Source organism: Nycticebus coucang, chromosome 10 (genome assembly GCF_027406575.1).
Source record: "Nycticebus coucang isolate mNycCou1 chromosome 10, mNycCou1.pri, whole genome shotgun sequence".
NCBI classification, from domain to species: domain Eukaryota; kingdom Metazoa; phylum Chordata; class Mammalia; order Primates; family Lorisidae; genus Nycticebus; species Nycticebus coucang.
In genome coordinates, this window is record NC_069789.1 from 126,145,424 (window position 1) to 126,173,307 (window position 27,884).

The 27,884-nt window shown below is 41.8% G+C and overlaps 1 protein-coding gene and 1 pseudogene across 1 annotated transcript; both read left to right on the plus strand.

The window, feature by feature from the left end:
• Positions 1–27,539, plus strand: ZFP82 (ZFP82 zinc finger protein). Its single transcript, XM_053603977.1, has 5 exons — positions 1–145; positions 7,851–7,918; positions 9,855–9,981; positions 19,904–19,996; positions 23,291–27,539. The coding sequence occupies exons 2-5, from the start codon at positions 7,910–7,912 to the stop codon at positions 24,658–24,660; spliced, it is 1,599 nt and encodes a 532-aa protein (XP_053459952.1). The 5' UTR covers positions 1–145; positions 7,851–7,909; the 3' UTR covers positions 24,661–27,539.
• On the plus strand, positions 11,313–15,495 carry LOC128595400 (mitochondrial nicotinamide adenine dinucleotide transporter SLC25A51-like; annotated as a pseudogene).
• Positions 27,540–27,884: the final 345 nt, after the last annotated feature.

Sequence of the window (27,884 nt, forward strand, 5' to 3'; positions counted from 1 at the left end):
CCCAGGGGGCTGTGCATTGGCCAGAGCTCTAGGACCGCTGCTTCGGTGGCTGTCACAGCGGGACCCGCTCACGCCCCCAAGTGAGCAGTCCTGGCCCGGAGCGTCGGCCCTGGTCATCCATTAAAAAAAGCATTGCGGTCCGGGGGTAAGGAGAGGGAAAGGGGAGGCACCTGAGAGCGCTGAGAGCCCCGCGTCTGAGGCCCGAGTGTGCGGAAGGGCGGTGGTGCCACAGTGTGTGTCGGTGGGCGTGGCAGGTCTGGGGTGTAGCGTCCGGACTGTGTGTCGTTGTGAGGTCCCGACTGGTTGGTATGTGACGGCGTTTGCGTGACTGACTAGGTGCAAAGTGAGAGAAGACTGTAGTTGCCGTGGAGTGTAAGACGCTGGTCCCCCCTGTCACCAGCCCCTTGTTTCTGAGCGCCAGAGAAAAAAAGTCCTAGCAAAAAAGGCTCAGACCCAATCTTGGGATAAGATTGTTAGAACCAAACGAGTTCCCCAGTTTGGCTCCTGCAAGGACTCCCACCACACCGCATGCACCTGCCCACTGAGGTGTCCGTCGGCAGATTTCAAGCCCCTGAGTTACTTCCAGGAGGCTGTAGTGAGCTCCCATTCCAGTCCCGGTATCCGTGACTTTGGCCTTTCCTTGGTACCAGGAATGTTCTACAGTATTCTCCCACTTATACTCTGGATATGTGTGGGTGGTGGTGGCAATGTTCCCCAATTTAACTAGTTTGGCCTGGGCTCCAAGAAAGACCTGGTATGTAAGATTCCCAGTCTCACTGAATTAAAAACGAAGTGGGGGAGGGGGAGGAGCTGGAAAGGAGGAATGAATGTTGCCTAGTTGAAAATTAAGGTCGAGGCTTGGCGCCTGTAAACTCAGTGACTAGGGCGCCAGCCACGTACACCGGAGCGGGCGAGTTCATATCCAGCCTGGGCCCGCCAAACAGTGACGGCTACAACCAAAAAATAGCCGGGCATTGTGGAGGGCGCCTGTAGTCCCAGTTACTTGGGAGGCTGAGGCAAGAGAATCGCTTAAGCCCAAGAGTTTGAGGTTGCTGTGAGCTGTGACGCCACGGTACTCTACCCAGGGCGACATAGTGAGACTGTCTCAAAAAAAAAAAAAAAGTTTTGAAACAGACTGTGTTATAGTCCATTATTTCACTTTCAAGAAATACAGTTGAGGGCGGCGCCTGTGGCTCAAGGAGTAGGGCGCCGGTCCCATATACCGGAGGTGGCAGGTTCAAACCTAGCCCCGGCCAAAAACCAAAAAAAAAAAAAAAAAAAAAAAAAAAAAAAGAAAAGAAATACAGTTGACAGTGTCCTTTTGGATTCACTCATGCAAGTTTCAGATTGCTCGGCCTATTGGTGTTGCTGGGAGGGCTTCATTTCTTTCTGTTAGTGCAGATTTTACATTTCTTGATTTTTCTGTATTTTAAAACTTTGGTAATGACTCACATATCTAACAACAGTAGGTAACAAGTTGAATAAATTATGTTCCACAACACGACAGCATATTGATGATGACATTGGTCCATATTAGCTTATGAAGGAAGACAGATATTCATAATTACTAGGTATGACAGGCAGACTAAAATACACAATGTTGCGAGGTGGTGGATATTCATACATTAAAAACACAGGCTTTGTTGTCAGGATTCAGGATATGAATCTAAGTTCTGATACTTTTTAACTAAGAGAATTTGGACATGTTACTTAATTTTCAGTGTCTGTTTCCTAATAGATAAATTAGGGAGTAGTAACAGTATCTACCTTACAGAGTTGTGAAGGTTAAGAACATAATACATACAAAGCACTTAAGATGGTTTATTATAAGCACTAAACAAAATGAAAAATATTACATACCCCTTATTGCATAATAAAGAAAATTATTTTAATAATTTTTAATTAAGTTTTTGGTATTTATTGATATATTATTTTTAATAATTTTCTTTAGTAATTTTAATATTAGGATGCCCCTTTCCCCCCTTTTTTCTTATAGTAAAACAGATTTTCAGCTCTTATAATACTAGCTGATGACTTTTAGAACTAGACTTAAAAATGTAATTCTTTCTAATTAATGAAATCAGCAAAAAAAGATACACAAAGTCAAGAAGCAGAGCATGATCTTTCTTGCTCTCTCCCTTGTAGCGCCAGAGAGACACCATTATACACTATAAAATCAGCTCAAGAAATTTGATTTGATAAAATGTAGTATTGGACACACTTTTAAAAAGGTCAGTCAAGTGTTTTCATCCAACATGCAAAAATATTTATCACTATTACCAGGTTTTTCCCTATTTTTGCAAATCAGTCATTAGGAGTAACCTTAAACCACTAAAAAACGTCTCTAATTCTGAAGAGGCATCTTACTCGATAACTTGCCCTTCGTAATTTTTTTTTTTTTTAGAGACAGAGTCTCACTTTATCACCCTCCATAGAGTGCTGTAGCATCACAGCTCACAGCCCTCCAAATCTTGGGCATAGGTGATTCTCTTGCCTCAGCCTCCTGAGTAGCTGGGACTACAGGCGCCTGCCACAATGTCCGGCTATTTTTTGTTGCAGTTTGGCTGGGGTCGGTTTCGAGCCTACCACCCTTGGTATATGGGGCTGGTGTCCTACCCATTGAGCCACAGGCACCACCATTGGTAATTGTTTTAATTGATGTCCCCACAGTCATCTTAAAAGATATAAAATTTGAAAGTTTTATTTATTTTTTTAGAGACAGAGTCTCTACCCTCAGTAGAGTGCTATGGCATCATAGCTCACAGCAACCTCCAACTCGGGCTTAAGTGATCCTCTTGCCTCAGTTTTTCTATTTTTAGTGGAGATGGGGTCTCGCTTTTTGCTCAGGCTGGTCTCAAACCTGTAAGCTCAAGCTGTCCACCTGCCTCAGCCTTCCAGTGTGCTAGGATTACAGGCATGAGCCACTGCACCAGCCTTGTTTCAAAACTTTCATAGTGACTCACCTATTTTATTTTTGATTGTCATAAGTTATTCTTTGATGAACTTGCTTCTTATACATCTTTGTATACTTTCTTAATTTTTTAATTTTTAATTTCAATGTATTTAGGGATAAGGCTGGGTGCAGTGGCTCACGCCTATAATTCTAGCACTCTCGGAGGCTAAGGTGGGTGGATTACTTGAGCTCAGGAGTTTGAGACCACCCTGAGAAAGAGCAAGACCCTGTCTTTAAAAATATCCTGGTGCTATGGCAGATGCCTGTAGTCCCAGCTACTTGGGAGACTCAGGGAAGAGAATCACTTGAGCCTAGGAGTTTGAGATTGCTATTAGCTGTGACACCATGGCACTCTACCACAGGTGACAAAATGAGACTGTCTCAAAAGAAAAAATAGATTTAGGGATATAAGTAGTTTATGGTTACATGGATGAATTATAGTGGTGATGTCTGGGCTTTTAGTATACTCATCAACCAGTCAACCAATTAGTGCACATTATACTCCGTAGGTAATTTTTATTCCCTTACTCCTTACCTTCCTTCCCACTTCTCAGTCTTTTTTTTTTTTTTTTTTTTTTTGAGACCTGTTGCCTTGTTAGACCTGAGGTTGTATTAATCTGCAACCTCAGACTACAGGTGCCCACCACAATGCCTGGCTAGCTTGGTCTCGCTCTGGCTCAGTCTAGTCTCGAACTCGTGAGCTCAGGCAATCTACCTACCTCAGCCTCCCGTGTGCTAGGATTATAGGTGTGAACCACCTCGCCCAGCCCCACTTCTGAGTCTTCATTGTTCATTGTACTACTCTGTATACACATAGTTAGCTCCCACTTATAAGTGAGAAAATGTGCTGTTTGGTTTTTTGTTCTGAATTACTTCACTTAGGATAATGGGCTCCAGTTCCATCCAAGTTGCTGCAGAAGACATTATTTAATTCTTTATTTTATGGCTGAGTAGTATTCCATGGTGCATGCATACCACATTTTCTTTATCCAGTCATCAGCCCTTATGCTGATTTCATAGATTTGCAGTTGTGAATTGTGCTGCAATAAACATTCAACTTCAGGCTTGGGCCCATAACTCAGTGGTTAGGGCCCCAGCCACATACACCTGGGCTGGCGGATTCGAAACAACAATGACAACTACAACAAAAAAAACAGCCAGGCATTGTGGTGGGTACCTGTAGTCCCAGCCGGGACTACAGGCACTTGCCACTATGCCCAGCTATTTTTTTTGTTGCAGTTTTCATTGTTCTTTAGCTGGCCTGGGCCGGGTTTGAACCCACCAGCCTCAGTGTATGTGGCTGGCACCGAAGCCTCTGTGCTATGGCCGCTGAGCCTGGTTTTGGTTTTTTAATAATGGCCATTCTGACTGGAATAAGGTAATATCTCATTGTGATTTTAATTTGCATTTCCCAGAAGATTAGTGATGTTGAGCAATTTTTCCTATGTTTGTTGGCCATTTGTATATCTTCTTTTGAAAAATGTTTGTTCATGTTGTTTGCTCACTTTTTAATGGGGTTATTTGTTTTTATTTTATTGCCGATTTGTCTGAGCTCCTGTAGATTCTGAGTATTAGTCCTTTGTTGAAAGTATAGTTTGCAGTTATTTTCTCCCATTCTGTATCTTGCCTATTTACTGCTTTTTGTTTGTTTGTTTTTGAGACAGAGTCTCACTATGTTGCCCTCAGTAGAGTGCCATGGCTCACAGCTCACAGCAACCTCAAACTCTTGGGCCTAAGCAATTCTCTTGCCTCAGCCTCCCAAGTAGCTGGGACTACAGGCGCCTACCACTATGCCTGGCTATTTTTTTTTTTTTTTTTGCACTTGTCATTGTTGTTTACCTGGCCTGGGCCAAGTTTGAACCTGCCAGCCCCAGTGTACGTGGCTGGCACCCTAGCCACTGAGCTACGAGCGCCAGGCCTATTTACTATTTTGATTATTTCTTTTGCTGTGCAGAAGTTGTTTAGTTTATTTAAGTCCCATTTATTTTTTTTTTTTTGCTCTTATTATATTTTGTTTTTTAGTCATAAATTCTTTGCCTGGACCAATGTCCAAAAGCTTTGTGTATTTTTAGAAATATTTCCTATGCATAAATTCCTAGAAGTGGAATTTCTAGGTTGAATTATTAGGTATTTATAGAGTATTCACAATATGCTAGATGCTGTACTGGTACTTGGGGAAATACAGTAACCCAAATGATGCGGTGCTTATCCTTATGTTGTTTGTTATCTGTCAAAGGAGATAAGCCTGTGCAAGAATAAGACTAAGGTAAGTGTGATAAAAGCCATTAAAAAAATTGGATGGCATGGTTTGAGAGTTTATGGGAAGGAGACATCATCTGATTATAGCAAGCTCTGTCAGGTTATGACCAAATAACACCAAAGCCATGGGATTTCTATGGGGTAATAGATTTTATGTAATAAGCATCATACCTTGTAGTTTTCGTTTTCATGATGTTGACACAAAGTAAGAGTAACAGGATAAGAATATTCAGCAGCTCTTTGGAGGGCATTATAGCTAAAATAACTTATTTAGAAGCAATATAAATAAACACATTGGTCAAGAAGTCGTGAGAGCTGAGCACGGTGGTACATGCCTGTAGTCCCAGCTGTTTGGGAGCCTGAGATGAGAGAATCCTTGAGCCTAGGAGTTTGAGAACAGCCTGGGCAACATAGGAAGATACCAACTATTCAAAAAAGAAAGGAAGAAAGTAGTCAGGAGAAACAACAACAGTGAAACAAGGTATTAATTAGGGATGTTAAGCCATTCTTATGTAGTTAGAACTCTAACATACATGAACAAACTTAGAAATCATAGAATTGGCTAAGATGTTGGGAACTGAAATAAATAAAAACATAGCAGCTGTTTTTAGAGTATCAATTTTTTTCTCCAAGTACAAGTGATGGCTATTTTGTTTTATTTTATTGTGATGGCTGCTTTCAAAAGTATCTCTTTCACCTATTTAAAGATTAGATATATTTTTTCTTTTCTTTTCTTTGAGACAAAGTCTCAAACTGTCACCTGGGTAGAGTACTGTGGCATCACAGCTCACAGCAATCTCAAACTCTTGGACTTAAGCGATTCTCTTGCATCAGCCTCTAGAGTACCCGGGACTACAGCCACCTGCCACAACGCCTGGCTATTTCTGTTGTTGTTGTTGTTGTTGCAGTTACTATTGTTGTTTTAGCTGGCCCAGCCAGGTTTGAACCCACCAGCACCAGTGTATGTGGCCAGTGCCCTACCCACTGAGCTATTGGGTGCCGCCCCTAGATATATATTTTTCTAATTGAAGTTAAAATAGAAGGTGGGCACTGTGGGTCACTCCTGTAATCACAGCACTCTGGGAGGCTAAGAACGGGTGGATTGCTTGAGCTTAGGAATTTAAGACCAGCCTGAGCAAGAGTTAGACCCCCATCTCTACTAAAAATAGAAAAATTAGCTGGGCATTGTGGCAGGTGCCTATAGTCCCAGCTATTTGGGATGGTGAGGCAAAAGGATCTCTTGAACCCAAGAATTTGAGGTTGCTGTGAGCTATGACATCGTGGTACTCTACCAGGGACAACAAAATGAGACTCTATCTCAAAAAATAAAAATAAAAAACAAAATAAAGTTGAAATATATAAAGTTTAAGTCTTTTTTTTTTTTTTTTTTTTGAGACAGAGTCTCACTTTGTCACCTTGGTAGAGTACCTTGGCGTCACAGCTCACAGCAACCTCAAACTCTTGGGCTCAAGCGATTCTCTTGGCTCAGCCTCCAAGTAGCAGGGAACAGGCTCCTGCCACAACACCTGGCTATTTTTAGAGCCAGGGTATCACTCTTGCTCAGGCTGGTCTCAAACTCCTAAACTCAAGCAATCCACCTGCCTCAGCCTCCCAGAGTGCTAGGATTATAGGCATGAGTGACCGCACCTGGCCCTAAAGTTTAATTCTTTACAAAGTTAAAAATATGTATGTGAAACATGTATATGACCATGTAAAATTATGGAGTAAATGAAAGAAAAAAGAGAAAATCAGGGCTCGGCGCCTGTGGCTCAAGCAGCTAAGGTGCCAGCCACATACACCTGAGCTGGCAGGTTCAAATCCAGCCTGGGCCTGCCAAACAACAACGACGGCTGCAACCAAAAAATAGCCAGGCGTTGTGGTGGGTGTCTGTAGTCCCAGCTACTTGGGAAGCCGAGGCAGGAGAATCACTTGAGCCCAAGAGTTGGAGGTTGCTGTGAGCTGTGATGCCACGGCACTCCACCCAGAGCGACAGCTTGAGGCTCTGTCTCAAAAAAAAAGAGAGAGAGAGAAAATCAGGATCACAATGCAGTAATAACCAATCTATCCAGATTTTTTTTTTCTTGTCTGTTGATGCATTTTAGTGCCTCTTTGTGCTGATTTATATGTATACTTTACAAATATAATCTCCATTTTATTTATTTGTTATTGTCAAGCTACCAAGAGCATGAATCTGCACCTCTTCAGCCTCACTGGCAAATGAAGTCATAGAGGAAAGGAATGTGAAGGATTCTGATTAGAAATGGAGAATGATGAGCTCAGAGGCGTTTGAAAGTTGCTGTCTTGGCTGCAGCCAATCAGGGATGGTAGGGCAGCAATTTTGTGGTGGTAATGGCTGCCAGACTTGGTCCTTATGAATTTCTCTCTTTATGTCTGGTGAATCCAAGCAGGTTTATATAACTTTGAAAGAGATTCTAATTTAAATGATGTGCTTCATTATCAGACCTGTAGTTAATGAGGGATTAGATTTGTCCAGGCTTCTTCAAATCTCCGTGTGTGTGTGTGTGTGTGTGTGTGTGTGTGTATGGAAATCAGAAGAGGGGAAAGGTCATATTGACTCAAGTCATTGGGGGAGTTCTGAGGCCTGTATGAATTCATAGCCTTGTTTTCCTCCTCCTAGCTCTAGCTTGTGTGGACTCTGTGCTTCTCTTGGCTGACTGCTTCTTGAATTTCTAAACCATGGCCCATGTAAGTCACTGATTTTTTCTTTTTCTGGAAATAATATCATGTTAAGGTCCTATGAAATTTCTTTATTCTGCAACTTCCTACCTATCAGTGCCCCATCTGAAAACCTTCTTGTATACAGTTCTCCTAAATCTAGTGAGAGATGAAACACAATTTTGTGAACACCCTTTTTTCCAGTCATTGTTCACATACACATTGAACAAATCATTCAGCATCCCCTCTATGTGCTCAGTCTTCTGCTAAAAGCTGCAATGAAGCAGAATGTAATCCCTTAAAGGAGGTATTTGATGCTTCCTTGTGAGTAAAAGGGAACGGGCTCATTTAACCACTCATGAGAAACTAGGTTTCCCAGACTTGAGTTTTCCAAGTATATAAGATAAGCATTGCTATGGCCTCAGGTTTGGTATATAGTGAGATCTCATATTTTGTGAGGCTCCTAGGACTGAATAAAAATTTGGCTGGGTCTTGCAAACAAAGAGGTCAGGGATCGTCTCTTGGAATCCCTAAGAGTTTCACAGGAACAAAATTCTACCTATAGCTGAAAAGAATGTGCTGGTCTAGAATGATTGTGATTCTGAGTCACGCTGCAGCAGTATCCTTTAACTCAGGAGCAATGAATGCATACAGTGAGGGGTGGAAAAATGACACCAGATAAGAAGATAATCTAGGGGAAAACTAGGAGGCCAAGCCAGGAAGATTGCTTGAGTCAGGAGTCTAAGACCAGCCTGGGCAAAGTGAGACCCTGTCTCTACTAAAAATAGAAAAATTAGACAGGCATTGTGGGTAGCACCTTAGTCCCAGCTGCTCGGAAGGCTGAGGCAGGAGGATTGCTTGAGCTCAGGACTTTGAAGTTGATATGAGGTAGGCTAATGCCATGGCACTCTATCTCAGGCAACAGAGCGAGGCTTTATATCTATATAAATACAGAAGAATGATTAAGTCTCATAGACTTGCTTTTTTTTTTTTTTTTTTTTTTTGAGACAGATTCTCACTCTGTCACCTTGGGTAGAATATCATGGCATCACAGCTCACAGCAACCTAAAACTCTTAGGCTCAAGAGATCCTCTTGCCTCAGCTTCCTGAGTAGCTGGCGCTACTGGCGCTCACCACAATACCTGTCTAGTTTTCCTCTTTTTTATAGAGATGGGGTCTTGTTCTTGTTCAAACTGGTCTTGAATTCCTGAGCTCAAGCAATCCACCTGCCTAGGCCTCCTGGAGTGCTGACATTACAGGTGTGAGCCATTGCGCTTGGCCTAAAAAAACTATTCTTATCTGAAGGTTCTTCCTCATAAAAAAATCTATTCCTTTGTGTTTTTTGAGACAAAGTCTCAATCTGTCGCTTTGGGTAGAGTGCTGTGGCATCATAGCTCATAGGAACCTCCACTTCTTGGGCTCAAGAGATACTCTTGCCTCAGTTTTTCTATTTTTAGTAGAGACAGGATCTCACTTTTACTCAGGCTGGTCTCAAACTCTTGAGCTCAGGACATCCATCTGCCTTGGCCTCCTAGAGTGCTAGGATTATAGGCGTGAGCTACCATGCCCGGCCAAAACAATCTATTCTTTAAGAGGAAAAGTGTAGAAGAACTCACATTTCTTGAGAATTTATGAGGGAGGCATACAGCAGACAGAAGGTTTTTATACAGTATTTCATTTAACTAGAAAACTGATCACTTTTTTCTTTTCCAGACATGTTTAGGTTATTAAAGTATGCCAGAGTAGGTAAAAAGCTGTGCTTGTAGCAACAGGATTCTGTAGGAACACATGGGGCACTCTGCTTCAGATATACTCATTTCCTAACCCACCATTTACAGGCTTCCAGCCAAAGACTATTTGCTTGCTGTATGGTCCATTTACAGAAATATCTTTTCCATCTTTTCTCTTTCCATCTTAAAATAAATTTTCTTTCATTTCAGTTATAATATACGGTTTGTCATTTCAGGGATCAGTGATGTTCAGTGACATTTCCATAGTCTTCTCTCAGGAAGAGTGGGAATACCTGGATTTGGAACAGAAAGACTTGTACAAAGATGTGATGTTAGAGAACTACGGCAACTTGGTCTCACTGGGTAAGGTTGTCTGCCTCTAGGAATTTTTTTTTTTGAGACAAGAGTCTCACTTTGTCGCCCTGGGTAGAGTGCTGTGGCATCACAGCTCACAGTAACCTCAAACTCTTGCGCTCAAGTGATTCTCTTCCCTTGGCCCCCCAAGTAGCTGGGACTACAGGTGCCTGCCACAACACCTGGCTATTTTTAGAGATGAGGTCTTGCTTTGGCTCAGGCTGTCTTGAACTCCTAAACTCAGGCAATCCATCGGCCTCAGCCTCTCATGTATTGGGATTACAGGCGTGAGCTACCTCGCCCAGCTATGATTTATAGCCTTACCAGTGTCAAAGCAGGTTTCACTTTGTGTTCGAACTCAACATCACTTTAGCTATTTTGTTAATTTTTGGTATACCTGTAAAGGAAATAGTAAGACCGAGTTCCTTGGTTTTTCTCTATCAAAAGAACACGTATTATTTATATAGTGGTAAAATCTTCACAATAATCATCTAAGATAGTACTAATATTATCCCTATTTTATAGATGAGGATCAACAAGATTTACTTACAAATTCAAAACTCATGGGCGGCGCCTGTGGCTCAGTGAGTTGGGCGCCAGCCCCATATGCCGAGGGTGGCGGGTTCAAACCCAGCCCCGGCCAAACTGCAACAAAAAAAAAAAAATTCAAAACTCATTCCTTTTGTTAATAAACGCACTCAGTTTTACCTACTTTTATGATTGAAAATTTAAAGATCTAAGATTTTTTTTCTGTTGTTTTATTTCATAGGAAGATGACTACAGTTAACAATAATGTATTGTATATTTCAAAATAGCTACAAAAGAGGATTTTAAATGGTCTCACCACAAAGAAAGGATAAATATTTGAGGCAATAGATGTGCTAATAACCCTGGTTTGATCATTCCACAATGTTAAGATATATCAAAATTTTACATTATACCCTATAAATATACGCAATCATTATTTATCAATTAAAAATATTTGGGGCTGGGTGCAGTGGCTCACGCCTATAATCCTAGCACTCTGGAAGGCAGAGGCAGGAAGGTCTCCTGAGCTCACAGGTTCGAGACCAGCCTGAGCAAGAGCGAGACTCCATCTCTAAAAAATATCTGGGCATTGTTGCTGGTGCCTGTAGTCCCAGCTACTTGGGAGGCAGAGCTCAAGAGTTTGAGGTTGCTGTGAGCTATGATTCCATGGCACTCTACCAAGGGCGACAAAGTAAGACTCTGTCTCAAAATTTAAAAAAAGTTTTTTAAGGGCGGCACCTGTGGCTCAAGCAGTAGGGCGCCGGTCCCATATGCTGGAGGTGGCGGGTTCAAACCCTGCCCCGGCCAAAAAAAAAAAAAAAGTTTTTTAAGATATAATAATAACAAGTATTATTATTATTATTTTTTTCAAGATAGTCATAACTCACAACAACCTCAAACTCGTGGGCTCAAGTGATTCTCTTGTCTCAGCCTCCCAAGTAGCTGGAATTACAGGCGCCTGCCACTATGCCTGGCTATTTTTTTTGCAGTTGACATTGTTGTTTAGCTGACCTGGGCCAGGTTCAAACCCCCCAGCCTGAGTGTATGTGCCCAGCGCCCTACCCTGTGAGCCATGGGCACCACTGAAGATAAAATAATTATTGGTGAGGATTTGGAAAAACCAACTCTCACATATTATCAGTGGGAATGTAAGATGGTGTAGTTATGACCCTACAATTACTTTTCAAAGTATCTACAGAAGAGAAATGAAAACATATATAATCTATATAAAGATGTATATATATTCATGGCAGCATTATTCATAATGTCTGAAAGGGAAAACAATCTATATGTCCATCAATCGGTAAACAGGTGAATCAAATCTGGTTTAGTCATACAATGGAATATTATTCATCAGTAAAAAGGAACAAACTAATAGTACATGCTACAGCATGCAAAAATATCAAAAACAATGTGCTAAGTGAAAGAAGCCAAATGTAAAAGATGATATGATCCTATAGAGTGAGCAGATCAGTGGTTGTCTGGGGCTGGGAATAGGAATGAGCATTGACTACCAATGAGTAGGAGGGACATTTTGGGTGTGATGAAAATGTTCTAAATTTGGATTGTGATAATGTTTGCACTTCACTCTAAATTTACTAAAAATCGGGTCAAGGTCTGCACCTTCTTGGGCGCCGGCTTGCAGGCCCACTGGCTTGCCGTCCTGCAGGATTGCCCTGGTGATGGCAAATCCAACTATGAAAATTGACTCCAGGAGAGAGACCCTAACAGACAAATTTAACAATGGAAGAAATTGGGAAAGTTACCAAAAAGCTGTCCTGCGAACGACCAAGCCCAAGGGTTGTTACAGGTTAAAAAAAATTGGTCATGAAGAAGAAAGCTCTTAAGCAATATGATGTATTCAGAAACTCATGGAAAGAGTCTACCAATCCTAACATCTTCAAAACAAGATGTTACAAACGTTAGCAAAATGAAGCATTACTTGTGTGGCTGCTGTGCAGCTTTCCACAATGTAGCAATCACATTTCCTGTTCATAGGGTCTTTTTTAGGCAATAGTTACATGTCATCAAAACCTGGGTTGCAGTACTTCAGTTGAGCAGGGGTGGATTTTGCAACTTGTATGGTGGAATCCTTCCCCTGTTAATGCAGAGGATAACTACTCTGGTACTTACGTTTGGTCTCTATGAGGATTTATCCTGCCTTCTCCTCAAGCATGTCAGTGCTCCAGAGTTTGCAGCCTGCAGCGTGGCAGCAGTGCTGGCAGGGACTACAGGACAGATTTTCACTACATTGGAAAAAGTTCAGACATCGCTTGACCACAAGCATCATGACAAATTTACTAACACCCAGCTTTCAAGGCACTCAAATGCTATGGAATTGGAGAGTATTATCGAGACTTGGTGTTCTTTCTTTTCTGCAGTGGACTCAGCAATGTCTTTTTTATTGGCCTTCAGGGTCCTATTAAGGAGCATCTGTCTACTGCAACAACTCACAGTGCTCATTTGGTCAGCAATTTTATCTGTGGAGGTCTTTTGGGTGCCATGTTGGGATTTTTTTTTTGTATTGTAAAAACATGCATGCAGTCTCAGATTGGTGGGGAATTTCAATCTTTCCCTGAAGTTAAAAAAAAAAATCTGGCTAGAGTGGGACAGAAAACTGACAAATCTTTTCAGAGGTGCCCATCTGAATTACCACTGGTCTCATCTCTTGGGGCATAATCAATGCAACTTTTGAGTTCTTGTTAAAGGTTATATGGAAAAAATCATCAGTTAAGTGCCATTTATCAACTGAATACCTAAGAAGAATGCAGTTTGGCCGTGTTCCTAATTGGCCAACTATAAATTGGTGTCTTAAGTCCAGGCCACAGTGAGTTATGGGCAAAGTTGTTTTTCCTTAAGCATCAACAAAAACAGAATAAAGGGTTTCAATAGGGAAGTTTAAGGGTTTTTTGTTTTGCTTTAAATCATTGTCTAAGAATAGTAGGCTAATTGCCTGCTACATAGCTATCCATCTCATGACCTTTGACAGGGAACCTAATAGCCAAAATGTGATTCATTTTCTCAAAACAGTCTTACTGAAATGTAAGTGTCCAGGGCAGCCAGAAAAAAGGCTTTAAGGCCCTGGGACTTCTCAGGCTCATTTTGTTACTCCTATTTCTTGCTTCTCTGCTCTCAGTAGTTAGAAAGCATAGTCTTCATCAAATTCAAGCATGTGACACAGGGGCAGAACAGAAGAAAAACAACATGTTGGGTATAGGCTTTTCATAATAAATAGCTTATGCTAGTTTTAAAACTGAGCACCTGTTAGATAATCATTATATACCATTTATATTTAGACATGATAGAATCAAGCAGCTAATCAAAGTCCTCATTTTACTTTCTAAGTTTGAAAGTTTTCTGTTTAATTTACCTTTCCAAAGTATTCTCGTGTTAGTTTCACTTATTTCACTGCCAAAAGATGGAGAGACTTAAGTTATTTTTGTTACAAGTCTTTCCTCCTTTTAAGAAATTTCTTATTTGTTGCCTATAGATCAAACTCTGATTAGTTTGTTTCTTTGAATTATTGGTGCCAAGGGCTTTAGGGTTTTTTCCCCCATGCATGTCATATTCAAGCATCCCATTCTCTTGAAACTCTCCTTTTAAAAAACTTGTTTGAGGCTGGGTATGGTGGCTCATGCCTGTAATCCTAGCACTCCGGTAAGCCAAGGGTGGTGGATCACCTGAGCTCAGGAGTTCGAGTAAGACTCAGCAAGAGCTAAAAAATAGGTGTTGTGGCGGGCACCCGGCTACTTGGGAGGCTGAGGCAGGAGGATCACTTTAGCCCAAGATTTTGAGGTTGCTGTGAGCTGTGATACTACGTTACTCTACCAAGGGTGACAAAGTGAGACTGTGCCTCAAAATAAATAAATAAAGGCTGGGTATGGTGGCTTATGCCTGTAATCCTAGCACTCTGGGAGGCCAAAGCAGGCAGATCTTCTGAGCTCATAGGTTCAAGACCAGCCTGAGCAAGGGCTAGACTTCATTTCTTTTTTTTTTTTTCATGTAGAGACAGAGTCTCACTGTACCGCCCTCGGTAGAGTGCCGTGGCGTCACACGGTTCACAGCAACCTCTAACTCTTGGGCTTACGCAATTCTCTTGCCTCAGCCTCCCGAGCAGCTGGGACTACAGGCGCCCGCCACAACGCCCGGCTATTTTTTGGTTGCAGTTGTCATTGTTTGGAAGGCCCGGGCTGGATTCAAACCGTCAGCTGCTGCGTATGTGGCTGGCGCCCTAGCTGCTTGAGCTACAGGCATCCAGCCTAAAATATTTTTTCTAGGCAGCGTGCGTCAGCTGCGGCCGGCGGGCGTGTGAGGCGCAGGCTGTTGTGCTCCCGGCTCGTCTTTCCTTCCCTCTTGGGTGGGTAGAGGAGGTGAAGCACTGTTGGGCGCGCTCCCCTTTCCTCTCCTGGAGCGACCTACCCCGGCCCTCTCGCTGCGCTGTCTCTTCTATGCAACACTGCCCCAGCCCAGATATGGCTGTTGGATAGCAGAAGATTCAGCCTCAGCAGAAAGATCCCCAAAAGCAAGATAAACAAAAGAAGAAACAAGAATATGACCAAAAGGCTGCTGCCAACGCTGCCTTAATACATACCTGCGCTGTCTGTAGGTCACTAATGCCAGACCCTAAGACCTTCAAGCAGCACATTGAGAGCAAGCATCCTAAGACTCCACTTCCTCAGAATTGGAGGAAGTTGTGTACAGGTGAATTCATGAGGCCTTGGCCTCTTCTACTGTCTCAGACTTTAGGTAACAAACCTGCAGCTGCTTTTTTAACTGTTGATAAGCAAAAATTAAGGGGCTACAGAAATACTCATTTTTATGTTGTTACCTTTTGGGCTTCATGCAAAGACAATTCTGTGTAAATGTACAACTGACTCTGATTTGAAAATCTGAAAATCAGTCCATCCTTGTTATAAGTTTTTTTTAACAATTGTAATTATATTGATGTTCATATTGTGTAAAATAACTCATTTAATAAAATAGTACTTTGATTTTACAACATCACAGAAAAAATTTTTTCTAAATAAGACAAATGACTCCTAAACTAATTGAATAACTAATGAAATATAAAAAATAGCCTAGAAAAGTGTTTTGGGAATCTTTTAAAAGCTACTATCTGTAAATATTCCATAGTTAAGATTGATTTCCACCCCTGACATGACAGTTGGTAGGTGTTTTGTTAACTAGTTTTTCATCTTTCTGGGTAGTTGCATGTGAATCTGTGAACATACTGACCAAAATAAAATTAGAGCCTCAACTGGTAGTTTACTCAAAATTTTTGGGCATGGTGGCACCTGTAGCTCAGTGGGTAGGGTGCCGGCCACATATACCTAGGCAGGCAGGTTTGAACCCACCCCAGGCCTGCCAAACAACAATGACAACTACAACAAAAAAAATAGCTGGGCATTGTGGCGGGCATCTGTAGTCCTAGCTACTTGTGAGGCTGAGGCAAGAGAATCGCTTAAGCCCAAGAGTTTGAGGTTCCTGTGAGCTGTGATGCCACACCCCTCCGAGGGTGACATAGTGAGACTCTGTTTCAAGAAAAAAAATTGGGGGCGGGGGGACAAATAGTCCAAAAACGCTCTAAATGCAGTGTGGCTGGTTAAATAAAGTGAAGATCCTTCTTCCAACAGTGAAGGATTAGGAAGCATATTAAGCATTAGAGCTAGAAGCTAAATAACTATACAGCAGCTGTACTTGACAGCTAATTAGAGATGAAGGTGCAGATGTAAGTATTTCAGAAAAAAGAATCTGACACCAAATAAATGTAAATAGCATCCTTTGCCCTACTACAGAGTTAGGATTTTAAGGAAATTGAGTTTCAGAAACCAAGAAGGCACCTTTGTGCCTGACTGCCCCATCCCCCATTTCACAGGCACAACCCTGGGCACTCACAGGCATGTCCAGCTCCTCAGCACCGGGCAGTGAATTAACCTGGAATGGACTCCACTAGGCTTTCCTTCTGCTAGTCTCGCTTTTGTCTTTATACTCATGCAGGTGGCAGAAATCTAAGTTTTAAAGCACTTTTGTGAAATATGAGTAAAGTGAGAATTGTAAGGAAAATGCATTGGTTTCTGCTGCCTCAAGTAAGTGGTATTTAAAAACAATTATTATTTGGGTCAGTGCCTGTAGCTCAGCGGCTCGGGCACCAGCCACATACACTGGGGCTAGTGGGTTTGAACCCAGCCTGGGCCCGCCAAACAATAATAACTACAACAACAACAAAAAAATAGCCAGGTGTTGTGGTGGGCACCTGTAGTCCCAGCTACTCGGGAGGCTGACACAAGAGAATCACTTAAACCCAAGAGTTGGAGGTTGCTGTGATCTGTGATGCCACGGCAATCTACTGAGGGTGACATAGTCAGACTCTTTCTCAAAAAAAAAAAAAAAAAAAAAAAAGAAAAGAAAAAGCATTATTATTTTATTTATTTTTTTTTAGAGACAGAGTCTTACTTTATCGCTCTTGGTAGAGTGCAGTGGTGTCACACAGCTCACAGCAACCTCCAACTCCCTGGCGGGGGGTGATTCTCTTGCTTCAGCCTCCCAAATAGCTAGGACTACAGGTGCTCGCTACAACACCTGGCTGTTTTTTTGTTGTTATTGCGGTTTGGCCAGGGCTGGTTTGAACCCGCTGCCTTCAGTATATAGGGCCAGCGCCCTACTCACTGAGCCACAGGCGCCGCCCCAGAAAAAGCATTATTAATAAACTATTTTTTTTTTTTTTTGAGACAGAAAGCCCTCAGTAGAGTGCTATAATGCCACAGCTCACAGAAACCTCTAACTCTTGGGCTTAAGCGATTCTCTTGCCTCAGCCTCTCGGTTAGCTGGGACTACAGGCGCCCACCACAACGCCTGGCTATTTTTTGTTGTTATAGTTGTTGTTTGGCAGGCCAGGGCCAGGTTCAAACCCACCAGCCCGTGTATGTGGCCAGCGCCCTACCCACTGAGCTATGGTGCAGCCCAGACCGGGTTTCTTCTAAAATTAAAATATTTCTAGGCCGGGTGGGGTGGCCTAGTAATCCTAGCACTCTGGGAGGTCGAGAGGGGTGGATTGCTTGAGCTTACAACTTTGAGACAAGCCTGACCAAAAGTAATACCCTGTCTCTACTAAATATAGAAAATCTGAGGCAAGAGGATGGCTTGAACCTGATTTGGAGGTTGCTGTGAGCTATGAAGCCATAGCACTCTACCCAGGGCGACAGCTTGAGACTATCTCAAAAACTATATATAAATAAAATAAAGAAACAGAGGCTGGGCTAGGTGGCTCATACCTGTAATCCTAGCGCTTGGGAGGCTGAGGCAGGTGAATCACCTGAGCTCAGGAGTTCAAGACCAGCCTGAGCAAGAGGGAGACCCCATCTCTAAAAAATAGCTGGGCATTGTGATGGGTGCCTGTAGTCCCAGCTACTTAGGAGGTTAATGCAAGAGAATCACTTAAGCCCAAGAGTTTGAGGTTGCTGTGAGTTGTGACGCCACAGCACTCTACCAAGGACGACAAAGTAAGACTCTGTCTCAAAAAAAAAAAAAAAAACAATTAGATTAAATTAAAATATTTCTGTTGTCCGTTCAGCGCCTGTAGCTCAGTGGCTAGGTTGCCAGACACATACAACAGGGCTGGTGGGTTCGAACCCAGCCCGGGGCCTGCCAAACAACAGTGACAACTATAACAAAAAAAATAACCAGGTGTTGTGGTGGGCACCTGTAGTCTCAGCTACTTGGGAGGCTGAGATAAGAAAATCGCTTAAGTCCAAGAGTTGCTGTGAGCTGTGACGCCATGGCACTCTACCAAGGGTGACATAGTGAGACTGTCTCAAAATAAATAAATAAATAAAAATAAATATAAATATATATATTTCTGTTGTCAGATTAAAAACATAATATTTATGTTTTCTTATGGATAAATAAAAGCATATCAAAGACTTTAACAGGTATTCTCTCTAAATTTGAGTATTTTTAATGCTTTTTCCTTAATATTAAATATTTGTTGCCTAATGGCTTCCAAATTATGTGGGAGTCTCTACATGTTTCCTCTTAAAGTTTCATGTTTAAAAGTGGTTAAGCACACAAAGCTGCTTATTATTGATATTTTGAGTTTTGTGACTATATGAATTAAATCTGTTAACTGTTTCAGAGTTAACTACATTTGGGGGGTAATTGTTTGGAATAAAGATTTTTTCATCACCCCCCAAAAAATTTGCTAAAAATCATTGAATTATACACTTAAAACAGATGAGTTCTATGGTATGTAAATTATATCTCAATAAAGGTGTAAACAAAGAAAAACTAAGAACTTTCCATTTACCATTGTATGAATATCTCAAGAAATAACAGTAAGTTTCCCAGGAGGCTTTTCGTTTTCCTCTCAGCAAGCAAGTAACAATAATAGCTAATGAAAGATATATAGTGCTTGATATATACTCTAGGTGTAAGCAGTGTTTAGATAATAGACATATTTAAGATAATCTTCACAATAATCATCCAAGTTAGGTACTATTATGATCCCTGTTTATAAATGATGAAAAGGAAGAGCATAGGGTGGTGCCTGTGGCTCAGTCGGTAGGGCGCCGGCCCCATATACCGAGGGTGGCGGGTTCAAACCCGGCCCCGGCCAAACTGCAACAACAAAAAAAACAGCCGGGCGTTGTGGCGGGCGCCTGTAGTCCCAGCTGCTCGGGTGGCTGAGGCAAGAGAATCGCTTAAGCCCAGGAGTTGGAGGTTGCTGTGAGCTGTGTGAGGCCACGGCACTCTACCGAGGGCCATAAAGTGAGACTCTGTCTCTACAAAAGAAAAAAGAAAAGGAAGAGCATAGAAGTAACTTTCTAAAGGTCATATAGTTAGACTATGCAGAGGCAGGATTTGAACCAGTCTGTGATCTCAACCACTATTGCCCCTGAAGAAAGAACACTTGTATGAATGTAAATTTTTAAAAGGCCTGTTCCCTCTCCCTCTGATCTCTATTGTTTTACCTTTTTTTTTTTCTTCTTCTTTTTTTTTGAGACAGAGTCTCAAGCTGTTGCCTTGGGTAGAGTGTCATGGCATCATACCTCACAGCAACTTCAAACTCTTAAGCTCAAGCAATCCACTTGCCTCGGATTTTCTATTTTTAGTAGAGACAGGGTCTTACTTTTGCTCAGGCTGGTCTCCAAGTTGTGAGCTCAAGCAGTTCCACCTGCCTCAGCCTCCCAGCGTGCTAGGATTACAGGCATGAGCCACTACACCTAGCCTCTACTGTTTTACCTTAATATAAATGTTTTTAAACCATCTCTCCCTTATTTGTTTTTCTGGCTTTATCAATTAATGTTTTAACCTATAATGTTTTACAAATTTAACCCAGACTGAATCTAAGTAATTTTGAATTTATTTTTTCTTTCCATATCACCTTAAATTTCTTTTCTGCTAATAGGATGCTTCATTACTAAACCAGATGTGATTTCCTTATTGGAGCAAGGAAAAGAGCCCTGGAAAGTTATAAGGAAAGGAAGACGACGATATCCAGGTAAGTGAGGGGGAAATCACCACCACGGGAAACCCCAGCTAACTGGAGAAGAAGCACTCCATTTTATTTCAAATTGTATATAAAACCAGCACATTGTACTCCATAATTGCATTAATGTACACAGCTATGATTTAATAAAAAATACATAAATAAATAAATAAATAAAAAGGAAGCCTTCTTTAAAGGTCCATACCTGGGGCACAAATTAAAGTCTCCCCTGAGGTACTAAAAGAACCACTTTATTTATTTTTTGAGACAGTCTTACTCCATTACCCTGGGTAGAGTGCCATGGCATCATAGCTGACAGAAAACCTCAAACTCTTAGGCTCAAGCAGTCCTCATGCTTTAGCCTCCCAAGAAGCTAGGACTTCAGGCACCCACCACAACACCTGGCAGGTTTTTAGAGATGGGGTCCCACTCTTGCTCAAGCTGGTCTTGAACTCTGAAGCTCAAGCAATCCACCCTGCCTCTGCCTCTCAAAGTGCTAGGATTACAGGTGTACCACTGGACCCAGCAAAACTACTTCTTTATCTCATTTACCATACCTCTTTTTTGTTGTTGTGGTTCTGTCAAATTTTCCTCCCCTGGAGGTACTCTTTTTGTTTGCTATTGACAACCATTCTGTGTTTGATTCAATTGCTTTCCTCTTTTGTATATATAGATTAGACAACTGCTGAGCTGGCACTATCATAGGCATTATCAATACAGTGATAAACAATCAGTAAAGTATCTATCCCCATGGAATTTACCTTGGAATGAGAGAAATAGAGTAACTATAAATAAGTAGAAAATAAAATGTCAAGTAATGAAGAGTGCTATGAAGAAAAGTAACCAAAGGGGATAGAGAATGGTGTGGGATGGAAAGACTGTTTTAGTTATGATTGAGGAAGCTTTTTTTTTTCTTAACTCATAAAATTTTAAATGGAATATAAAAGGCTATAATAAAAGGTATGCTTGATATTATAATAATGTATGGGCTTGGCGCGCGTACCACAGTAGTTACAGTGCCAGCCACATACACTGAGGCTTGAGGGTTTGAACCAGGCCCAGGCCAGCTAAACAACAATGACAACTGCAACAAAAAAAGCCAGGCGTTGTGGCAGGCACCTGTAGTCCCAGCTACTTGGGAGGCTGAGGCAAAAGAATTGCTTGAGCCCAAGAGTTTGAGGTTTCTGTGAGCTGTGCCGCCATGGCGATCTACCCAGGGCGACAGCTTGAGACTCTGTCTCAAAAAAAAAAAAAAGAATGATTTCAGTGGGGTCAGGTTGAAAACCCAATTGCAGTGACCTAATGAGAGAAGAGTCAGGCAGTGAGTAGTGACAGTGAGTGTAACAACTCTTTGAAGGGATTACATATGAAGGAAAGCTGGGAAATAGGGTTGGTAGTTACATTAGGGATAAGGGTTATAAACAGTGTACTTTATGATATGAGATACTAGAACATATTTGTGTGCTTGTGGGAATTTGTAGGTGGAGGAAACTGATTCAGTATAGAGAGGGTATAATTGAAGGAGGAGGATCACTTGAGGTCGGGAATTTGAGACCAGCCTGGGCAACATAGTGAGACCCTATCCCCAAAACATTAGGAAAAAATTAGCAAGGAGTAGTGACACATACCTGTAGTCCTAGCCCCTCTGGAGGCTGAAGTGGGAGGATCACCACTTGAGCCAATCATTTTGAAGCTACAGTGAGCTATGATGGTACCAGTCTAGGTAACAGGGCAAGGCCCTGTCTCTAAAAAAGAAAGAATGAAAGAAAAAATTATGATATGGGGTGGTACCTGTGGCTCAGTGGGTAGGGCCCCGGCCCCATATACCTAAGGTGGTGGGTTCGAACTCGGCCCTGGCCAAACTGCAACAAAAAAATAGCCGGGCGTTCTGGTGGGCGCCTGTAGTCCCAGCAGGTCAGGAGGCTGAGGCAAGAGAATCGCCCAAGCCTAGGAGTTGGAGGTTGCTATGAGCTGTGACGCCATGGCACTCTACTGATGATGATAAAGTCAGACTCTGTCTCAAAAAAAAAAAATTATATGGATTCCCAACCTTTTGTCCCCACCAGAATTATTGTGTGGAGAATATCAAATATTCTCCCTGGATATCCTCAAATCTGATCCAGGTAGTTTGGGTGGTATCTAAACCTCAATATTTGCTTTTGGGAGTTTCTTTTTTTTTTTTGGAGACAGATTCTCACTCTGTCATCTGGGTGGAGTCCCATGGTACCAACATAGCTAAAAGCAACCTTGAACTCTTGGGCTCAAGAGATCCACTTGCCTAGGCCTTCCAAGTAGCTGGGACTATAGATGCCCCACCATAACACTTGGCTATTTTTTTGTTGTTGTTTTTTGAGACAGAGTTTCACTATATTTCACTATATTGCCCTTGGTACAGTGCCGTGACATCACAGCTCACAGTAACCTCAAACTCTTGGGCCTAAGCAATTCTCTTGCCTGAGCCTCCCAAGTAGCTGGGACCACAGGCACCCACCACAATGCCCAGCTATTTTTTGGTTGTAGTTGTCATTGTTGTTTGGCAGGCCTGGGTTGGATTCGAACCCTCCAGCTCCAGTGTACGTGGCTGGCACTCTAGCCACTGAACTACAGGCGCCAAGCCACCTGGCTAGTTTTTCTATTTTTTTTTTTTTTGTATTTATTTATTTATTTTTGAGACAGAGTTTCACCATGTTGCCCTTAGTAGAGTGCTGTGGCGTCACAGCTCACAGCAACCTCAAACTCTTGGGTTGAAGCAATTCTCTTGCTTCAGCCTCTCAAGTGGCTGGGACTACAGGCGCCCACCACAATGCCTGGCTATTTTTTGTTTTTGTTCATGTCATTGTTGTTTAGCAGGCCCAGGCCGTATATGTGGCTGGCGCCCTAACCACTAAGCATAGGCGCTGAGCCTAGTTTTTCTATTTTAGTAGAGATGGTGTCTCGCCCTTACTCAGGCTAGTCTCAAACTCCTGAGCTCAGTTCATTTACCCGCCTCAGCCTCCCAGAGTGCTAGGATTACAGCTGTGAGCCACCACATCTGGTCTAACCCTCAATATTTTTAACAAGCTCCTAGGCGATTGTGTCTATGCCTCAGTTAGAGAACCCTAACTTAAAATGTTTACTTAGTCACCAATCTCATCTTTTTATATGAACTCTCATTTTCCTGATGCTTTTGCTCCCCCCAAAATTATATAACAATATTTTAGAGTTTAATTGACTATTACTCATATTGTCTTTTATTTCTGCTATGGAAATTTTACTTATTTTACAAAAAGAAAACAGCGTGTGTTTGCTTTCTAATTTTTTTTTTAGATTTGGAGACCAGGTATGAAACTAAGAAATTATCTTCAGAAAATGAAATTTGTGAAATAAATTTATCCCAGTGGAAGATAATGCAAAGAATTAAAAGTCGCAGCCTTAATGGTCTCATTTTAAAAAATGATTGGGAGTCCAAAAGAAAATTTGAAGAACAAGAGGGATCTCAAGAGGAATATTTCAATCAAGTAAAAATCCCATCTGAAAAAGTGTTCACCTACCAGAAACGTGCATCTGTTACTCCACATCGGAGTATTCATTTTGTTGATAAACCCTATGAATGTAAGGAATGTGGGAAGGCTTTTAGAGTGCGCCAGCAACTTACTTTTCATCACAGAATTCATACTGGTGAAAAACCTTATGAATGTAAGGAATGTGGGATGGCTTTTAGACAGACCGCACACCTTACTCGACATCAGAGACTTCATTCTGGTGAAAAACTCTATGAATGTAAGGAATGTGGAGAAGCTTTCATATGTGGCCCGGACCTTAGAGTGCACCAGAAAATTCATATTGGTGAGAAGCCCTATGAGTGTAAAGAATGTGGGAAGGCCTTTAGAGTACGAGGACAACTTACTCTCCATCAGAGGATTCATACTGGTGAGAAACCCTATGTATGTAAAGAATGTGGGAAGGCCTTTAGACAGTATGCACACCTTACTCGACATCAGAAACTTAATATTGCTGACAAACTCTATGAATGTAAAGAATGTGGAAAGGCTTTTTTGTGTGGCTCTGGCCTTAGAGTACATCACAAACTTCATACTGGTGAGAAACCCTATGAATGTAAGGAATGTGGGAAGGCCTTTAGGGTACGACAACAATTAACACTCCACCAGAGAATTCATACTGGTGAGAAACCCTATGAGTGTAAGGAATGTGGAAAGACCTTTAGTCGTGGTTATCATCTTATTCTCCATCACAGAATTCATACTGGCGAAAAACCTTATGAATGTAAGGAATGCTGGAAGGCCTTTAGTCGTTACTCACAACTTATTTCACACCAGAGCATTCATATTGGTGTTAAACCTTACAACTGTAAGGAATGTGGGAAGGCCTTTAGACTACTTTCACAACTTACACAACATCAAAGCATTCATGTTGGTGAGAAACCCTATAAATGTAAGGAATGTGGGAAAGCCTTTAGGTTGCGCCAAAAACTTACACTGCATCAGAGCATTCATACTGGTGAAAAACCCTTTGAGTGTAAGGAATGTAGAAAGGCCTTTAGACTTAATTCATCCCTTATTCAACATCTAAGAATTCATTCTGGTGAGAAACCCTATGAATGTAAGGAATGTAAGAAGGCCTTTAGACAACATTCACACCTTACTCATCATCTGAAAATCCATAATGTAAAAATATAATTCTTTTCATTCCTGTGTTATAGAACATTCTGTGAATGTGATTATTTTATCTGTTTTGTTCCATACATGCAACTGACTTGGCATAAGTTTTATACCATTAAAGGAATGTATTAATGTAACGTATGCCACCATCATGCAAACCTGAAACTGAAAGAAAAAATGAGCACATTTTTTCTAAAAACTAATTATGTTGGCTCGGCGCCTGTGGCTCAAGCGGCTAAGGCACCAGCCACATACACCAGAGCTGGTGGGTTCGTATCCTGGGCCCGCCAAACAACAACGACGGCTGGAACCAAAAAATAGCCGGGTGTTGTGGTGAGTGCCTGTAGTCCCAGCTACTTGGGAGGCAGAGGCAGGAGAACCGCTTGAGCCCAGGAGTTGGAGGTTGCTGTGAGCTGTAATGCCACATCACTCTACCCAGGGTAACAGCTTGAGGCTCTGTCTCAAAAAAAAAAAAAAAAAAAAACTAATTATGTTAATAAAACATATGGGAAAGACACCATTTTTATCCCATCACCTACTTGTGTCATATTGAACAAGATGCTTAACTGCTCCATGCTATAATTTCTTCATTTGTAAAGTAGTGATGTAAGAGTGTAGTAAAGATGGCTGCAAGTTCCTTGACACTCTTTCCATCAGGTGGTGGAATTTACATCCACTCCCTTCAATATGGACAGGCTCTGTGACTGCTTTGCCCAGTAGAATACATTAGAAGGACTGCTATGCTGGTTTCTGGACCTAGGCTTTGCTGGTAGTTTTACTTATCTCCTGAAATATTCTCTCAAGCCCTGTCATGTTAAAAAGTCTTGCTACTTTGGTGGAAAAGTCGAATGGAGAGGTTCTGAGACTATATAGAGAAAAAGAGGCACCCTGCTGAACTCAGCCTTCCAGATATCCAGCAAGGCACCAGACATTTAAGTGAAATAGTTTTGGATCCCTCAGACCAGCCATCAGCTGAATGACCCTGAGTGATCTCAGCTGATGCTATATAGAACAGAAGAATTGACCTGCTAAGCCCCTGCCCAAATTCCTGACCCACAAAATAATTAGCTATAATAAAATGGTTATTTTAAGCCACTAAATTTTCTTTTACTATTATCATTAGTAACCTTAACCCTTGAAAGTTCATATTAAAGACTGTGGGCATAATGAATATAGAAATGCCTTCTACCAACAGTCATCCCTTATTGAACTTCAGATACCATATTCTTGTTAAAATGTTGAAAGAAATTATTTTTCAGTTTGTTCATTAAAAAGATTGATATGATGATTATAATGGATGGAGCAGAACAGCAGAAGCCACTAATCTATATTGGCATCTCTAAGTGAGATCAGCCAGAGCGTGTACTTCTTGATGTGATGTAGTGGATGTACCAAGTACCACCTGTGAAGTATTCTTGCTTCAAAAATTGATTTAAAATGACAGTTTTGGGCGGTGCCTGTGGCTCAGTGAGTAGGGTGCCAGCCCCATATACTGAGAGTGGTGGGTTTAAACCCAGCTCTGGCCGAACTGCAACAGAAGGATAGCCGGGCGTTGTGGAGGGCACCTGTAGTCCCAGCTACTCGGGAGGCTGAGGCAAGAGAATCGCCTAAGTCCAGGCATTGGAGGTTGCCGTGAGCTGTGTGACGCCACAGCACTCTACCGAGGGCTGAGACTCTGTCTCTACAAAAAAAATAAAATAAAAATGACAATTTTGTCTATAAATCTAATTACCAGTTTACATGGAAAATTAAAAGGCCAAATTAATGACACAAGCAAACAACCAGATCTATAATTTAGGAAATTTTAATTAATGGCTCCGTGTCTTCACTAAGACTTTTTTTTTAGTATTCATGTCAAAAAAGATAAAAGTGGAATCCTACAAATTAGAGACTTAAGAGACATATCAGTCAAATACAGTGTATGGAGTGTGTTAGGAGCCTTGTGTTAGAATGTACTTGGGATTTGTTTTGAGAGCGCAGACGTGGAAATGAAGGAAGAAGTTTATACTGAAATCCCTAGACATAGGAGGCATGGCATGCCACAGACGACTGCATCATTTCATGGGAAGGCATGGGTAGGGCACACTGAGTGAGGTTAGGTTTGGATAGTTTGAAAAATTTGGGTGGGCTCTGGGGTATAGGGATGATTCCTACTTATCCAATACCTGGCCCTGGGGTGACTTAGAGCAGGAGGAATATTGACTTGGTGTGTGAGCATTTGATAAAGCAGATAGTTGGGAGTATGGATAGTTAGTCCTCAGAAGGGCAATTTCTCCACAATTAAGGCTCCAAATGACAGAATATCAAGAATACAGAAAATAAGAAAATATAGTCAATGTAATCCTGATTCGAATAAATAAATGAAAAGTTTTAAAAGTATTGTGGAAATGTAAACATGGATTGTGTATTACTCCTTTTGTTAGGTATGACAATGACATCATGCAAGTCTTTATGTGTAGAGATCCATACTGAAATATTGAAGGATGAAATTATGTCATGCCTATCATTTGCTTTAAAGTACTTAAGAAAAAGGCTAGATGTGGTAGCTCATTCCTGTAATCCTAACACTCCAGGAAGCTGAGATGGAGGATCATTGAATCAGGTAGTTCAAGACCAGCCTGAGCAAAAGTGAGACCCCCATCTCTACTAAAAATATAATAATTAGGGGCGGCGCCTGTGGCTCAGTGAGTAGGGCACCAGCCCCATATGCCGAGGGTGGCGGGTTCAAACCCAGCCCCGGCCAAACTGCAACCAAAAAATAGCCGGGCATTGTGGCGGGCACCTGTAGTCCCAGCTGCTCGGGAGGCTGAGGCAAGAGAATCGCCTAAGCCCAAGAGTTAGAGGTTGCTGTGAGCCGTGTGACGCCACGGCACTCTACCCGAGGGCGGTACAGTGAGACTCTGTCTCCACAAAAAAAAAAAAAATAATTAAAAAAAAATAAATAAAATAATAATAAGAAATATATATATATATAATAATTAGCCAGACCTGGTGGCAAGTGCATGTAGTCCCAGCTACTTAGGAGGTTGAGACAGGATGATGGCTTGAGCCCATGAGTTTCAGTTGAGGTTCAGCTAGGCTGAAGATGCTATGGCACTCTAGTTGACAAAACAAGACTCTGTCTCAAGAAATAAATAAATAGGGGCGGCGCATATGGCTTAGTCAGTGGGGCGCCGGCCCCATATTCCGAGGGTGGCGGGTTCAAACCCGGCCCCGGCACAACTGCAACCAAAAAATAGCCG

Excerpts from the sequence above, each read along its gene's own strand:
- ZFP82 (XM_053603977.1), top strand. Across the intron at positions 9,982-19,903 it reads CGGCAACTTGGTCTCACTGG|GATGCTTCATTACTAAACCA; the intron begins GTAAGGTTGTCT and ends TTCTGCTAATAG. Across the intron at positions 19,997-23,290 it reads AGGAAGACGACGATATCCAG|ATTTGGAGACCAGGTATGAA; the intron begins GTAAGTGAGGGG and ends TTTTTTTTTTAG.